Source organism: Elaeis guineensis, chromosome 6 (assembly GCF_000442705.2).
Source record: "Elaeis guineensis isolate ETL-2024a chromosome 6, EG11, whole genome shotgun sequence".
Lineage (NCBI taxonomy): Eukaryota > Viridiplantae > Streptophyta > Magnoliopsida > Arecales > Arecaceae > Elaeis > Elaeis guineensis.
Window position 1 is genome coordinate 7309883 of NC_025998.2, and position 18811 is coordinate 7328693.

General features: G+C 37.9%; 1 protein-coding gene across 1 annotated transcript; it reads left to right on the forward strand.

Annotated features, from left to right (window-relative positions):
- Positions 1-1667: 1667 nt before the first annotated feature.
- On the forward strand, positions 1668-13045 carry LOC105047426 (probable hexosyltransferase MUCI70). The gene is given in 10 exon segments (XM_010926340.4): positions 1668-2154; positions 3166-3416; positions 3419-3455; positions 3572-3785; positions 3915-4024; positions 4137-4336; positions 9557-9660; positions 11696-11883; positions 11968-12167; positions 12613-13045. Coding segments are annotated over 10 exon segments (1806 nt in total). The 5' UTR covers positions 1668-1883; the 3' UTR covers positions 12844-13045.
- The last annotated feature ends 5766 nt before the right edge of the window (positions 13046-18811 follow it).

Sequence of the window (18811 nt, forward strand, 5' to 3'; positions counted from 1 at the left end):
AAAAGTATGAAGCTTCTAATTACTTGCCTAATCTGCGAGTTGGAAGAGGAGTCGACAGAGCATGCCCTGCTTCGGTGTTCAAGAGCATGTTTGATTTGGGGGATGGTGGGTGGCCAGCCTTGGGGGACAACCAGTGGATTCTGGTTCCTCTTCTTCTTGGATACGATTTGTCGGAGTACATCTGAGGGCCAACTTTTGGGTGATATGATGGCATACATCGCGTATCAGATTTGGTTGTGTAGGAATAACTTGATCTTTAATGCTGAGGTGGTTCCTATACATCGGATGTTGAAGAAAGCCGCTACTTTACTGAGGAGTATAGCTATTTTGATGTCGTTGGCCAGTCCCTTGTCACTTTGAGTTCTTCGGACTTCCTTGCTGCTCATACAGCGACTCGGAGGATTCTTTTGATTTCTTGAGAGCCCCCAATCTTGGAGTTTGTCAAGGTCAAGTTTGATGGCAGTGTGAGGGATAGCAGAGATGGTGTAGGCTACGTCATCCGAGACTCGAATGCGGCTACTGGGGACTCATCCCTTTTTGAGCAATCGATCTCTAATGTGGAGCTTCATATCGTTTGGACTGGTATTATCTACACATATCAGGAGCTGCAAGTTGAGAGGATCTTCATTGAGAACGAGTTTACCATGATCATTAGCTGGATATGTGATAAGATGAGGCAACCCGATATTTATTCGCTGCTCCATGATATATGAGGGATTTTAAATCATTCCACTGTGATAGCTGTTCGACATATTTTTGGAAAGTGAATAATGCTGCGGATTGGATTGTCTTCTTCGTGACCGACCATACTAAAGACCGAACTTAGCGTTAAGATGATGATTGTCCAAAAATACTGCATGATATATTATATTCTAATTTTTTAGATTATGTCCGTACTAAACTAATACAACCAGCCGTTAATACAAATAATAATAATAATAATAATAATAATAATAATAATAATAATAATAACACCCTCATTCTTGCAGCCTTGTTATTAACCAATAACCATCCTACAGCGACCGGCTATAGCCGGTCAAACGCCATCCAACGATCCAACAGTCACGTATCATCACCCGAATACCGCCGGTCAATGTAGTCGATTTTCCATAAAGCGTGAGTGACGCTATAAAGTTCATAATCCCAACTAATCATTCCTAAAGTATAATTAGCGGTAATCAAGCATAAATTTCCTCACCGCTCTCCTCCCAATCTCTCTCGTATATATCTACTGCAAGAATTCCCCATGTTCGATGCCGAAGCCCGCACTCGAAGGCGGACGGATCGGCGAGTCCCGTGGAAACCCTAATCCCCAACCCTAGCCCTGGAAATCCACCGACGACAGCACGAACACCCCGAAGATCCCCCGCCAGTGATCGCTTCGGCTCGATCCCTTCTCCGAATCCAAGAAAAGATCCTCCTTCCTCCTTGAATATTCGCGGAGTTCTTTGTAGACCAAAGTTGGATTTCTTGGTGTCCGAAGCGCATTAGCGAAGGTCGGATCTGTAAAAGGTTTCCATTTTGGGGAGAAAGCTATCTTGGTTCTAGATTTGAGGAGATTCTGCGGGATTTGCATGGTTGCACTTGTTCTTGGGCTTGGATCGCCGATTCCAACAAGTAGAACTGGTGGGGTTGTTCCGAGCTGGCTTTGAATCGGTTCGGGATCTTGAATTCTGGTTGAAGTCGACCGGGGGATGTAGATCTTCTCTTTTTGTTAGGTTTGGATCCATGGCATTGGATGGAAAGGGCGGAATTGTAGGGTTTTGAGTCGTTGTTCTTTTTCGTCCTTTTTTGGGTGGTTCTTTTGATCATTGTACGTTGGATGAGACGGATTTTGAAGGGAGCGGGGAGATGAGGGGGAGGTCCGTGGTGCGGGAGGGACAATGACTGGAGGGTCATTGGGTCTTCGAAACTCGGGGAGTTATGGATCATTGCAATCGCAGCTGCACAACGGTGCCACATTGCCGATTCAGTCAACATCTTGCTCCGTCTCCGTCCGCAAGCCGCCGAAGATGCTCCTTCAGAGCTCGAGAGAGAAGGAGAGGTTCCTGCCATGGATCTGCAAACTCGCCGGCAGAAGGAAGATTGGGATGCTGCTTTTGCTCGTCGCTTCAGCTGCAGTCGTTCTGTCGTTCATCTCTGCTATGAGTAAAGGTCTGACCTTTCTTTCGTCTTCCACCTCTCTTTAACCAGTTTACTGTTCTGCAAGTAGATGATTGTTAGGCGGGATTTCTCTGTACGTATCTGCCAGTATAAATGTTGGCGCAAGCAGTTAATTCGTGTTTTTTTAAAATTTTCGTGCAGTTCTGAGTGAAATTTTCTGCTATACCAATTTTCAAAGGTTTCATGTTATGGTTCCTGGATGTTGACGGATTATGTTTTGATTCTTATTGACTTCCTTGCTTGTTAGGTTATATATTGCTCTTTCAAGACCCCAGATTTTAAAGAACATCAATGATCATCCTTCATCTCTTTTCTTTCTTCTTCAATCCTTTTTTTTTTTGCTTTCCTGGTGGTGGGGGTGGGGGGGTGGGGTGCGGCGTGGGGGGCGGATATATGTACACCAGGCGTCTAGAGTAAACACATCCATTGGAGTCAGAGAGGAGGATGTCACAAAGTTGCGTTGGGGCCAGAGCTGATGAAAATGATCATCTTCATTTATTGGTGTCTTCTGGGAGCAGTCCACGATAACTCTGTAACCACTTATTGCCCATAATTCGAAGTTGCTTGTGGTTATGGTTGCCACCCACAATGTTACTGTGAATCCTAATTTAAGGTTCCCTGGACATCAGAAGTATGGATGGAAGTTTAGGATAAAGAAATTATTAAATTGCCTGGGTTTGGCTACTTGATCCCTGTAGATTGTCAAACAAGGTTCTCTGGACATCAGAAGCATGGACAAACATTTAGGATAAAGAAATTATTAAATTGCCTGGGTTTGGCTTCTTGAGTCGGTTGTCAAAATTCAAAATTATCTCTGGATAAGCTGCCAAGTGTGACTAGTTATATTCAAATGTCTCTGCCTATGCATTAGTCCGAAGACTCCGAACATTACTGCATCAGAGCTGAAGTGTTTAATCCTCATCTTTTCTATTTGATAAGCCATGAAATATTCTGCTGGCAGTTATCTTAGTATGTAATCTTGTCTGTTGTTGCCTGTTTCAGATGAAGATGCATCAGAAGGTCTTCAAACTAACTTGGGCTCTTCATATCATGTTCGCGGTCTTAAAAGAACTGGTGGGACAGCATTGCGTAATTTCACACCTCCATTCACTCCTGTAAAAGAGAATAATACAGAGATAACAGCAATTCCAAACCAACAGTCTGCAAGTGGTGATAGTGAAACCCAGCCTCCTGTTCCAGTACTTCCTCGGAGAACAATTTTTATACACCATCCTTGTGAAAATTTCTCCTTTTCCCCCCACCAACTGATAGGAAACGCACTGGCCCACGACGTAAGTTTGATTTGATTAAATATTTGGATATCAAACTTTTAATTCATTTCTCCCTTATATAATTTTAGCATGGAACTGAGGGTTTCATTATTTTTTCTTTTTTTTTTTTTCTGTAGCATGTCCTGTGTGCTATATCCCTGTAGAGCAGGCCATGACCTTTATGCCAGCTTCCCCATCAGTATCACCTGTCCTTAAGAACTTAACTTATGTTTCTGAAGAAACTTTAACAGTGAATAAGACAAATGGAGGTTCTATATTTGGAGGACATCCATCTCTGCAGCAGAGAAATGAATCTTTTGATATTAGAGAGTCGATGATTGTGCATTGTGGGTATGGTTAAGTCAAACTTGTTGCTGTTGGTAACTTTTACTTTCAATAAATGTATATAACTGCATCAATGAATTGAACATTTTTTTAGCTGATGTCAGCATCTCAGTCAACATCTTTCGTTATGGTCAGATTTGTTCGAGGAAAGAAACCAGGTCAAGGGACTGGGTTTGACATAGATGATGCAGATCTTCTTGAGATGGAGCAATGCCGTGGCGTCGTCGTTGCCTCTGCTATTTTTGGTATCTGCACTGTAGTACCTGTTACTGCTCGTTTCTTTTTTCCTTTAGTTTTTTCACCTCTGACTTTTGTTCATCCAACTAAATGGAATCTCACTTCTACATGGTTGACCAGGAAATTATGATGTAATGCAACAACCAAGAAACATTAGTGAATATGCAAAGAGAAATGCATGCTTTTATATGTTTGTGGACAAGGAAACAGAATACTACATAAAGAACACCACTAACCTGGACAGCATTCAGAGAGTTGGGTTATGGAGAGTGGTGGTAGTTCGAAACCTTCCTTATGTCGATGCAAGGCGTAATGGAAAGGTGCCCTTTACTCTATATTTTTTGCTTTTTAGATTTTAAACTATAAGTTGCAGTGATCATCAGCCTACTTTTGGCACAGTTTAATGGTTCCCTAGAATTTGGGTGAAAAAGTTTGCTCATTTATTGGTTGAAATTAATTGTATAATACTAGATTTCATTTTTCAGTATTTTGAAAATGATTTTCTGTAGTCTTATACATGATTAGGGTTAAGTTGATATTTTCTGTTCTGAGAGTTTTATATATCATATGTTAGTAATATAATGAGAGCAAAAATGAGAGAAACGAAGTTGTAAAAGGTTCATGAGCCCTGGAAACTGAGAAACAAATATATAGGCATTCTGAAGGGCCTAAATCTTAATCACAGGTAGTAAAAACACTATATGGTAGAGGGCCTCATTTTCAAAGATACCATTAATGCACAATGTTTATTTCTTTCAAGCACATCTTTACTGATGTTTAAATATGTTTGAGAGAAACAGGCAACTCTTTCAGGTAGCCTACTAATGGTGTGCCTTGTCTATCAAAAGATTCTTCTGTAATGAGTTGGTCATCATCAAAAGTCCTGTATTGAAGTCATTTGGTAAGAGTTGGTCTGGTCCTTGTGACTGTAAAAGATGCGAAATGAATCTGTATTTTTGGCCTATGTTGTGTCAAAGAAATTTAAAGTTAAAACTTGTGCAAGAAGATTATTTTTCTGGTAATATTTTTTGATGTGGGGATTGATTGGCTGAAAGGACTGAACAAAAATAAGGAAGAATCGTTGAAGAGAGACTTGGGGCCATTGGAAGAAACCTTAATGCCTCACCAATGATAACATTGTGGAGGCCATGAATTTGTAAGTTTGTCACCATGAAAACTTGTACATGCTATCTAAGCGAGATAGAGGAGATTGTGAGGAGGCTAAAGACCTATTATGGCTTAGCTAGTTGTTGGATTTTTTCTTCACCATTTTATTTTGGCTCATTAAGAATTTTCTGCCCTATAAATACAACTCCTGAGGTGATATGGCCACAGAATTATGGTTTTGCTGATGGGTCATGAAAGGTAAGATCTGTCCATGATTTCATGCACGTTTGATGATTGCTGTTATGTTCCTCTTATATGTTATGGCAATAGAATATTTGGGCATTGTTAAGGTGAAGGAAAAGCAAATGGCATGGTACTGAAGATGGCTATAAGCCCCCCTCCCCCCAACGCTCTCTCTCTCTCTCTCTCTAAAAAAAGAAAGGCTGTAATTCTATCCTAATGGTTTTGATTATCGCCAACAACCTTGGTTAATTATCTTAAGCCAACGGAAGATTCAAGCACTATCCTAGGTAGTCTGGAATATTAATAAGATATGGACATCATGTCATTAATTTCTTTTACCTTCAGTCACATTAAGATTCAGACACTTCAAAGTTCAAATTGATTGTAAATCTTTTTGGTTTGTAACATTGTTCATCTTATCTTTTTGACTTGTTAGGATCGAATTATATGTTATTGATGTATGATTATACTTCCTCATCAAGATATCATACAAGAGATTTCTACGCTGGCCAGTCCTTTGATTCGAACTTTTTTGCAAATCCCATTATTTGTTATCATCTTAATAAAGAGGCACAGGTGTTGGTGGTAAACATTCTTTTGGTTTTAGATCACTCTACACTATAAATTAGTGGATGACTGGTTCAGAGAGTAACCTCACTAATTGTGACAAAAATCATAAACATTTGAGCTAGGCTTCATGTGCCACCTGGTATTACTATGTTGTGCAACACGTCATGCTGCAAGGTGGCTAAAATGATATCCAGGGTTCTTGTTGAGTTGGTGGATGTCAGTCCTTCTCATGTCATAAAATGTTGTTGTGGTTCATATGAAATGGGATGGTACCGTTCTGGACTGAACTTTTATAATGCCCAACTCTATGAACTACATCTCGCTCCTGCTTTGTTGAAGGTTCCATTTCGCATCTTTGCTTAAACTCCCACATAGTCATTTTGAAAACTAAGAAGGCTTCACATGTGCAGTGGCAAAAAATAATAGTACAAAATCAAGTTCCAAGATTCTGAGAGGTGAACATGGGTTTCTGCTTGGCTTTTTCCCATAAATTCAATGAAATACAGTGAAGAAACATATTTTTAAGGATTTATCTGTATGTGAGTAAAATTTGGATTGAAATAATTTGGTGCCACAAATAAGTTTTCCCTCTAATAACTTAATAGATATGAAATTGCTTTAATGCTCTTGTCCCTGCTTTGTCATTTTATGGATTATTGATATCCCTTAAACACATTGCATTTTCATGTAACCTATGATTATTGTTTTTCTACAAACAATTAAATGAAAATGTCAGATAGTTTATAAACTTAGTTATCGTATATAGTGTATCTAGTTTGAGTTAACAATACGCATTTGTATTTGAATTCTGAAAAGACATCTTGTTTACACTAGGAAGTAATTAAAAAATAAAGTTGATGCACTGTATTTTTCTCAACAATGTGCTCCAAATGGTATCATCTTATAGTATATGTACCATGCTGACCTGGGACTGGTGCATGCATGTTTCTTGATAATATAATGCTTTTGGTTGAGAATTGTTTGGCTTGGTCTAATTGAATGAAGGACAAGCCGATTTTAGACCAAATATAGTCAATATACTGTCAATAGACCAGAAAAGCTAAACCTTTTCAAGAAAGAAAAACTCTATGAGATAGTAATAAAGCTGAGAATGTTGCATAGTTTACTACATATGATGATGGTGATGCACACAAGATGAGGTTGGAAGAGAAGAGAACTAGTGGATAAATTTTGGGTGGACCAATGTTAAAGCTAGGACAGAGAGTAAGCATGCTAATCAAAACTCTGGTTTTATCTGTTAGTGGATAATGCAGTAGAAAGCTGGTCGATATTGCCTTGTTTAGTCATAGTGAGGGGTGCTCATAGTTGCCTGGTTGGATTGCGGAGGTGAACCTATAAAAATTTGGGTGGATGTCATCACTTAAAAGTGCCTGCATTGACTGCATGGGAACATTTGGAGAGTAAAGTTTCATAAAGTTGGTTAGAGGGACAGCATTAAACTTGTTTATCACTTTGTTCCAATAAGCATGCAAAAGATGAAGCATGTGTTGAATTGACATAATACAGTTAGATTCTGAATATATCATTACTTGCTTTTGCATTCTCACATTCCGCTTTGCCTTTTCTGATGTAATATCACTTTGATATCTATTCTTAGGACTAGGATTGTTCTTCTAGGATGGTTTGAAGTTCTTATATTCAAATTTTGGATTTGAAGACTATTAATGTGTTTAACATGTAGTGAATATTTCGCCATTTAAAAAATCTTGGTAAGGGTCATAGCTTATTCTTCCACCTTCATTTGTATATGTCAAATGACCCTATCTAATCTTATTGTTACACAATATGTATTTTAACTTGGAGGCTAATTTTCTCAATTTTCTTCTGGATACACTTGTTATACATGTTGTTTGCAGCAGGGTTTTAGTTTTTGTTTGTATATTTAATTGGTAACAGGAAATCTCAGTGGTCAACGGCAAAGAAAGACAAGCTCTGTTTAATGCTTAGAAGAGAAGCAACAACAAGTATAGTTTTGACAAGTCCTATTATGACTGTTTCAAAATGCCACGAAGTGGCCATAAAGTGTTTCAATCTAGTCTATCACATAAAAGAAATTATACCAGGAGTTGGTAGATGATGATTTTAAATAGAGTATTCTAATTGATGCAAATTAAAAAAGAGTCTCAAACTAGCAAGTTTAAATGTAATTTAGATTGAACGGTAGCAGAGCATATTGCCTATGAGTATTAGCAAGCTTGGAAGTTCCTAAAATTTGGAGCACCCAAAATGGGAGTTTCCTTGAAAGCTCCACAAGCTTTAAAGAAATTAAAAAACCAACCCAAATATCAGAAAGAAAACACTGAAAAAAAAAATTCTACAAAAAAAAAAAAAAAAACACTGAAAAAAGAGAGTCCTGAAAGCCCATAGGTGTTTTACAGTTTTAGCATCCTTGAGCCCATCAGCCATCTTTTCCCTTGCCCTCAGAAATTCTCTGATCCATGTGATCCAATGAAATTATTTAGCTTATCACCTCTCTATTATAAAGGTGATCTAGTTTTAGCAATGAAGTTCACTAGGCTTATGTGGCTCACTCCCAATTATCCTTTCAACCCTCGCACACACCAAAGAAGTGAATATGCATTTGATGAATGCAATCTTATCCCTCTAGGGGCATGAAAACACTTATCAGTGTGGGATAAAGGTTATTCATTTAGTTAAAAAGATTTAGATAACTTGAATTTTGTTTTCTAGGTTCTCATTCGGACATATAAGTTCAGAATTTTTTTGAACTAGCATCAATAGTCATAGTGTTGACTTCAATTTCTGGTTTTTATCTGATTTTCTATGACTTTAAGGGTGCTTGCCAAGCCAAGGGTCACCTTATAAAGATGATCTAGTTTTAGCAATGAAGTTCAATAGGGTTATGTGGATCGCCCACGAGGTCCCAATTATTCTTTCAACTCTTGCACGTAACCAAGAAGTGAATATGCATTTGATGAATGCTTTCTCATACCCCTAGGGAAATGAAACATACTTGTGAGTATGGGATAAAGGTTACTCATTTAGTTTAAAAGATTTAGATAACATGGATTATTTCTAGGGCTTTCATCCAAATATATAAGAGGTTCAGAAATTTTTTGAATTAGCATCAATAGTCATAGTGTTGACTTCAATTACTGGTTTTTATCTGATTTTCTATGACTAAGGGTGGCTTGCCTAGCCTAGGCTTACCTTTCCATGTACTATGCTGCAGCTGTATCTTTTGTTGATTGATTCTACTTTTGAACTTTGGACCAGGTTTGGAACTTGACACAGTTAGAAGTGTCGCAAAAATAAATCTAGTAATCAAAACTAGTAAAATGGATTTGACTGATTATAGGGGTTTCAGAATTGCTTCATCTGCCCAGCCTTCTTTTCTGCTGCATATTGTTTGTTCTTGATATTCACAAAGATTATATCACTAGGCTTTCTTTCTTCTCCTCCCCCTGCAACAATCATCCATTTGCGGATGCAATGTGTTGTTTTATAATCAAACACTAGGAAACTATGCTGTGTAGATTTTTTGCAAGATAATCTTCTTTCAGTGGTTTGCTGTTTTCTTAATTCATGTTTTGTAAAGTAGTTATTTAGATGGTTTCTGACAATAAGACTTTGGGCAGGTTCCGAAACTACTGCTTCATAGACTTTTCCCTAATGCACGGTTTTCTCTTTGGATTGATGGAAAACTCGAGCTTGTTGTGGATCCCTATCAAATTCTTGAGAGGTATAATTCATATTGAAGGCTTAGCTGCTTATCCATATAATTCGCATGCATCAATCAATTTATAGTAAAGCTAGAAGGTTCTGGAAGGGACTCAGTTGGCAGCCTTCAGTAATAAATATAATATGACATCGTATGTAAATCTATTATATGGCCCTTGAAGGCAAGTTGAACAAGCATGCCTCTTGAAAATTCTTGTGAATGAATATTAATTTCATTGAGTGTAGCTATCATGCTAGTTCTGGTACAACATTTTTGCTTGCAAGCAATAATAACTATAAACTGTAATTAATGAGTTATAACATATTTGAGCTACTAGACCATCATATCTGCAACTTATGTAACATGAGCATATACATACATACATACATCTATTCATCTGAATTTTTTTTTTATTCATCTAATATATATACATATATAATGTATGTATACATACATACATGCATACCTACTTCTATTCATCTTGATTTTTTTTTTATACACATATGTATGTATGTATGTGTATACACATGTATGTATGTATGTGTATACATACATATATATGTATGTATGTATGTCTGCATTCTGAGGCTTTGAGTTCTTTTATTCATCTTGGAATTTTTTTTAGACCGTACACTTCTATTAAGGCAAGGTAAAATGCCATGAGCAATATGCTTGTTATGTCATCTTTGAATCTTTATGTATTACATTTCTAGAAACTTAAATGTTGGTTTTCCCCCTCATCTTAACATCAAAAATTATAAAATCTCCCTATTTTGAAGAATTTACAGGAAGCAATAAATGATAACATAAAACATTTATTTTCACTGGTAACTTGACCTTTAGCTCCAAATACTTTTATATTGTCGTTAAAGGTTGGAAAGTGGAAAGTATGAAATAGCAGAACTGAAGTTACTATTGCTTTCGATCTCTATAATTCATTAGAATCTGCACATTTAATATGTTTATTATTGAATGCATTTCCTACCTCAGAACTTTCTGAACCATGATTCATTGGATAAGGTCTGAGGTCTGCCCTTAGATAACAGCATTTGGAAGCATCTCAAACAGTTACACTAGGAAGAATGAATTACATACAGAAGATATATGGCCGTAGGTTTGCCGGTTCACAAAGTTAGTTCTTCGTATTTGAATCCTGGAATTTCTCAGCAACTGACTAATTCAGATTTTTCCTTTTGAAGATTTCATCTTGCTACTTTTGTTTGCTTAAAACTTAGAATGAAATTATTGTCATCTGTGTTTCTGTTGGAACTCACTTGCATTTGCTCTGTTCACCTAGGAGAGAGTATTACCACCAAGTCTTTTGATAGGGTGTGTGTGTGTATATGTATATTACTAAATAGTGTATATGATGATTTTGGACCGTTCTTTTGCAGCATTGAATTGTTTCTTCCTAGGTAGACACGTGCACCACATGCACATGCACACTCACACACCCCCAGTTATGTATGTAGTACATATGAAACATGCATGCGTGCATGCATGCAGATAGGGTATGTGTGCATATATGTATATTACTAAATAGTGTATATGATGATTTTGGACCGTTCTTTTGCAGCATTGAATTGTTTCTTCCTAGGTAGACACGTGCACCACATGCACATGCACATGCACACTCACACACCCCCTGTTATGTATGTAGTACATATGAAACATGCATGCATGCATGCATGCATGCATACATATCTGCATGCGTGCGTGCTTGTCCATGCGTGGTTTTATCAGTTTTCTGTTGTTGGATGTCATTTCGATTTTGACAATATGTTACCAGTAATGCAGATTTCTTTAGAATTTCATTGTAAATATAGGTTGGTGGTACTTGCATAGCTTAGTGAACTTAGTACAGGAAACTTGGAAGGAGAGATCTTTGATGTAGTAAGGATATCATTCTTTGATAACTAGTCATATAATAACGTGCAATTTAGCTCATATTTATGTGCTAGCTGGCAAATGATGTTAAGTTCAGCATCAACATTTGGGCATCTCGACTAATCTCATTATCTTAACTTCTTAAAAGTTTATCTCTTATTTCTTTCAGATTTTTGTGGCGGAAGAATGCCACTTTTGCAATCTCCAGGCACTACAGACGGTTTGATGTTTTTGAGGAAGCAGAGGCTAATAAAGCTGCGGGAAAGTATGATAATGCCTCAATTGATTTCCAAGTTGAGTTTTATATGAGGGAGGGTTTGATGCATTATTCCCCAGCTAAGCTTCCTATTACAAGCGGTCAGTGCTGAATTTTGCTTTTTCTTCAATACATTTCCCCAGTAAAGGCTGAAATTTCGTGCATGTGATTTTTGTCATCTGCAGATGTCCCTGAAGGCTGTGTGATCATCAGAGAACATATTCCAATCACCAATCTCTTCACCTGTCTGTGGTTTAATGAAGTTGATCGTTTTACCTCTAGAGACCAACTAAGTTTCAGTACCGTAAGGGACAAAATTATGTCTAAAGTAAACTGGGGTATCAACATGTTTATGGACTGTGAAAGGCGCAACTTTGTTGTTCAGGTATTTCATTCTTTATTCGTCAATATTTCGTAGGATTGTCACTAGATGATTGTCTTCCAGAAGTTTTAAAAGACATGTACTGTAATGGACAAAATTATGTCTAGAGTAAATGGAGTATTAACATGTTTATGGACTGTGAAAGGTGCAACTTAGTTGTTCAGGTAGTTTTTATTTTTATATGTCCATATTTCATTGGATTGTTGCTATAAGATGGTTTTCCAAAGAGATGAAAATATACTCTGTCATGTTATTTTATGATCCTCAACATCAAGAGGTTTGTGTGACTGTAGAGATGAAATGCTATTCTGCACATGTGAAGTTGTGCATGTTATTCTACTTGCTCTCGGGAAAACATCTTTAAATTTTTTCCGCATACTACATTTTCTGTGGATTTGGGGAAAGTTAAATTTTTGGTCTAACACATTTCTCATGGATGTCATTGCAGGCATACCACAGAGACTTGCTAGAACAAAGACTAGCTTCTTTAAGCCGTCAACCGGCCCTTGTGGTGATTCATGAATCACCTGGAAATTCAATTCCACGTAATGTTCTTGCTGGGCTTGCGAAAATTCCTCCATCCAGGAAACTGCCCATGAGGCGTGGGAGGGACAGGAGATCAGGTTCAAGGCGTCACCGCCTGAGAGGTGCAACAGTGAGAGAGAACAACTTAATCTAAATTGTGTCAATTTTTTCCCCGAGTTCCAACATTATTCATTGCAGGGACACAGTATTTGGACAATTGCTTAGTAACAGGCTCTATTCATGGAGAACAAAAGGCCCTATTTTTTGTCAGAAATTATTGATAGGCATTCATTTTTGTTGTAAATAAATAATTTAAAATAAATTGCATTCGAGCTGCTAGTGCTTTCCCCGAAGAACCAATCTGCCTTCTGTTATTTGATCAAAGGGACAGCTTCCCTATGTCTTGTTGGCTTTTTTCTATCGCAATACTTAGGCACGCAATTTTTTTTTTTTTTGTTTTTTGAGAACTAACCGAAGTTCAATATGAACAACGCTAGCATCCAGAGTGATTAGTCTTGTTTCCACTCACTTGTTTCGAGATTGATGGGAATCTCATAATAAAAATTAGATAAAGATACTGTGAAAAAGTAAGGGCTAGTGAATAGGTTGAATCTTCCTCATTTTATGCCAGTTTCTTGCCAATTTTATGGCGCACAGAATACTGAGTAGGATATGGCTGTTTTGGTCGAGTTCGATATTCTGCCGCAGGTGTTTCCCTCTACTCAGCTTGGAAGGCATTGTTTTATTTAATGAGGTGCCAAGCAACCAATCATTCACTGATATAGTTGCTGGAAACCTGTTTCCTACTCAGAAGTCGGAGTTTCCTGGAAAATCGAACTAGGAAATCAGTGCAATTTTTCGAGAAACTTGTTGCGCTATTTGAATACGAAACAGAAAAAAAAACTACTACAAATTGGGCTTCAAATGACTGAACTATGAGGAGCAGGACATGACGAGGTGAGGGAGAAATGGGAAACTGGGAGGAAAGGAGTAATCTAGATCTAAGATTTTCTTTTATGATATTGATAAAATAATTTTGATTTTTTTTTTTTTCCTTCTCCCCAGTTGAGTCGAAGTTGAACTGTCTTTGCTGTACCTAGATTTCATGGTTGGTAGAGATGAGTTAAAAATTGATCCCAAAAAGATGAGAATTATAAAAAATTGACCTACATTCAAAGCAGTAACTGAGGGGCGGAGCTCCATGGGAGCTAAAATTGAACCAGAACATTTATTAGTCATTTCGTAGTGATTGAAACACCCTTACGTGGTTTGACGGGAAAAAAAAAAAAAGAGGGGGTGGGGTGGGGAATTTGAATGGTCAAAGAAATATGGAGGCGCTTTTCAGCTTCTGAACAGGATGATCTGCAAAGCATCAATTCTAACATCGCCCAATTTGCAGAAATATTTGAAAATCAAGGACAATGCATGAGGGTATGCTCCGGGAGTAATCCTTGTACAGGTTGGGAAACCATAGCATATCATTTAGTGTTCTTGGGGTTGTAATTAAATTGTCCAGCATATGACAAAGAATTGTATGTCTTGCTATAGGTCACGAGGCATTGGCAACAAGGCTTGCTAGGCAAAGAGACAATTTTGCCGTTCCAGTTCTTTGCGCCAATGTACGGTCTTCATGCAAAGTTTTTTTTTGGTCTTGTTATGGCTAATGGCTCATGACTCGGTATATAAGGCATTATCTATTCTGATCCATGGGTGTCATGATTTTGCTCTTCTAGATTTCAAACCCAAAGATACATCATATGAGATGATCCTTCTCTATATAAGGCAAAGTCCTTCTTGACTCATAATTAATATAAAATTAATGATGTCCTTCCTTTTACACCATAATATGTTTTAATATTAATCTTTACAAAGAGATGCAACATATAAGTGCACCAAAGGAAAACAAACAGAACGCTAAGCTCTAGCTGTTTTTTCAGCTCTCCCTTTTCTCCGAAAAAAAAGAGAGAGGAATGTTCTAAAGTGAGCACAGTCTTAGAACACTAGAGAAGCTGTTACTAAAGGCTACTTATGAACTGCATATTTTATACCATGCTTATCTCGATACCTGATTTTATACTGGTCGTTGAACTCGAATGGTGAAAAGCTAGCAAATTAAACGAGACCAAAGTATGCATGGATGTTCTACCAAAAAAAAAAAAAAAAAAGAAAGTATGCATGGATGATTAAAATGCCAAATCCAAATTATACTAATAGCAGTCCATTAATAGAATATAGATAATAGAAATTAATACAGAACTAGATGAGGAATCCACATATTGGCTTCCTCCCAGCCTTATAACAACACACCATGACAGAAGCACATCCGAATTATTTAGTCCAACATAAGCATATATATTACATGCATCCTTCTTTCTATTCTCATTTGCTATAGTACTGAGAGATGTTGCTCACTAGCCACAGCGGCAATCCACGCAAGCACAGGTAGCACCGCACTTGCAATTGCCCTCGGGTTCAGCAGCAGCTGGGGCATTGACGACATTGTCTGAATAGCTGAAAGATATGACATGGAACAAACGTTATTTTAGGATCTGTGCACATGAATGATGAAAACTAGAGCTTCCTTCCATAAGTCTTTAAGGTCTAAGTTAGCCCATTTTCTTAAAAAATAATAATAATAATAAAAGAAAGAAAGAAAGAGAGGAATAAGCGTTAGCCATGAGAGTGTTTCATGGATTGACCTGGTCCAAACTTGAGCACAAAAGTGTGATCACAGGATTTCTTGACCTAGGTTTTTTTGGGGGGAATATGTGAGAACTTCAACGATCACAATTACTTGGGTCAAACATTATAGAAACATTACCCCACCAAAATATCTCCTGCCATATGGATTGGTTCAACTATAGGGCTATAGTTTAATTTGTCTAATATATTTACTTGAAGCAAAGAGAGATTTGTACCTCTTCTCGGTCTCAATGATCTCGATGCCATAGCTGTTTCCCTTCTTCCTGCAAATTTCAGGTCAGTTTCTTTATTAGTATGCTAAAATTAACAAGAAAAATCTATTTATCACGTCCAATGAAAGGTTTCTTTCTGTTCTTCCACCAAATTTTAGCGTATCTTACGTGAGTGGACATATGCAGATATGCTATGTTATTCCCACTAAAGTTCTCTTCAAAAAATAAAAAAAAGAAACAAAAAATCCAGCCAAACGATCTTTAGGAAGATTTTATCTGAACTGAACCTAGCAAACTTTTGGATGTGAAAGATCTGAAACTCAAAAAAATTCTGAAATTGATAGAATTCTCATAAATTTTCTGATTATTATGATGTAGAAAGAAAGGTATTATTAGTCTTGCATTGATTGTGACTCAAGGGATACTTTGACTTATATAGAAAGGGATCATCCTTTCCCACGTGAGGTGCTTTTTGAAGAGTAAAATCATAAAACCCAAACGATCTATACAGCTTCCACACCGTAGGCCGTAGATAGGAGCGGACAATACCTCACATGCCGAGCTATGAACTTTGGACTACAACACTGATAATATGAAGTTGTAAGTTTAAAAATAATAGATTATAATCTAAAAGCTCCTCCTTCAATTCTCTATATGCCACAATTTCTTGGTTGCTTTATTTCTAATTTTGGGTAGAAGCTTTTCTTTTTCATATTGGATGAGGATTGAATCTAATTCAAGTTCTTGTATCGGCGTGAAATATTTTACCAACTCGGTCAGCATGCACCCAATGCTATCTAACATAACATATAACGTATCAAAACAGAGGTTCTAGGACAAGGTAATCATACTACGAGAACCCAAACGGATCTACGATTAACAAAATTTTGCCCATGACTATTAGTCTATATAAGCTGCCTCCTAAATAGATGAAAAATATCAATTTTCTTATAGGAGATGGCTACTCACACACACTGGCTCTTGTCAGCACAGTCGCAGTTGCCACAGGTCGACATGGTGGAGGATCAAAGCAAGAAACCAAAGGGAATGTTTGTAACTCGGATGGTTTTGCTCACGCTATATGTTTGTGAGGGCGGGCTGGAATGGCATTTATAGGCATTCATGTGGCCATGAGAGGTTAGCTGTTTGCGAGCCACACGACACGCTTCTCCCTGTGCCGTGCACACGCCCATAGAGAACAATCCAAAAGGAATCTCGATAATGGGATGAGGCTGCCTCCAAACCTCTCATGTCACATCTTCCACTTCTTCCAATTAGAGATCATACTGCTAGCACACGCAAGCTCATACGTTCACATTTTGAGTGCAAGGCTCGTCAGGTCATCCTCTTCGTGCGTCGTGAAAGTTTGATGGAGATTGGGTTCAAAACTGTGCGTGTGGAGACAACCCAATTGGGCAAATTGGATGGAAATTTGTTTTGTTCTCTTTTGTTGTTCCATGAAGATAAGTCGCCCTACAACCTTCTAGGGGGGATTGAGAAGAAGTCCAGTTTTTCTCTATTTTGTTTATCGGAGTCAGCTCCTAGTCGGTTTTGTTGGTTTCTCTAGATTTTTATTTTTTTATGGCTGGACGGCATCAATAGCGCAGCTAGCCTAAAAATCAAAATGTTATCCCACAAAATCTCACACGTTACAACATTTTTATGGAGTTAGCACATATTGATACTTTCATGCATGCAAAGCTTTCCTTGGCATGGACTTGAATGCCATGTTGTATATCCACGATCATCCAATGGCACAATGTGAATGTGCTGCTTTTCTGGATGTGCAAATCACATCATCGGAAGCATACGAACACGGTTCAAGATATGCCCCAAGCTATTGCGACCTAAAAACAAAGCCTCCTCGTGAAGGAAGGTACTAACCCATCTGATGTCCCCTCGTGAAGGAAGGTACTCACCCATCTGATGTAGTAGTACAATTTTTTGTTTACCTATTAGTTGATAAATTGCATGGTTGATCACCAATTCAAGTGCATCTGCTGATGTAGGTAATTATCCAGATTTAGACTTCCCCTCCTTTTCTTGTGGGGTTCAACAAAATAGTAGCAATACCATTAAAGCAAAATTAAAGTTCTCACGATCCTGCATATATATTGCCTGTCCTTGTCGATAATCCTTACATCCTTCTGAAGCAGCCACAACCTCAGCTTATTGGCTCTCTCTTTATCCATCTTCAGTAATGGACTGTGGACCTCTCCACCCACAGTTGATTCCCGATGAACTTTTTGTGGTCTAGCGCGGGTTTGGTTTTACTAGATCAACTACTTTTAGAATTTTGGCCGAGACATATCTGAAACTATGAGATCCAAGACAGCAGCAAGTTTGCCATACATGCAATCTAGCAAAGACCTGTATCACTTGGATACACATAGATTTTATGAATGATAACGTGTGAAAATTAATAAATTAAGGAGGGTGCGGGTCTTGCAGGAATGATGATGAACAGAGATCAGAAGTTCCTGGATCCCGCAATTCCATCATTTTCAGGATACCAAAGATCACCTTCTCTAGGAAAATTAATAACTTGAAATACACTTGTGCCACTTCACCCAGTTATAGTTTTGCAAGAACAGCAAAAGCTAGGGCGGCCCCTGCTCGGTCATCCAAAAATGCTGCAATATGCGGCAAGTTGGTTGAGTCAAGTCTTAGCATGCTTGCATCACTGGAAACCCCAGGAAGTTTTTAAGAGTGACTGGTGCCTTGTAGTATACTTCTTGCAAGAATGATCAGGCATCTCTGGGCCTCTAATGAATTAGACAACATTATTCAACCATTTCGACACTCAAATCTATTTCGATATAGATACAAGCCATATAATATGCCTGCACATATTGCGAGTTGGTCATGTGCAGCTTCGGATTGGCTCATTAGCAGCCCATTTGAGCTCAGCTTAGAAAACAATCTTGGCTCATAAACGAGCTGAGCCTGAACATATCGGTCTGCAAAAATAAGGGAGGGCTTGCCCCTGCTCCGTAAAAGCTCAGTTCAGAGCTAATATGAGCCAAGTTTGAGCAACTTAAATTAAGCTCGGCATGAGCTCGCAATTCACTTAAACGCGTTGAGGCTATGCTTGGCTTGTTCTCAACCACCCATAATTATAGCATCTGGCTAATATCCTCATCCATATTGTATCCACTAAAGAAAAACAAATATGGATTTGATACGGTAATATTAGGTCAGTAACCA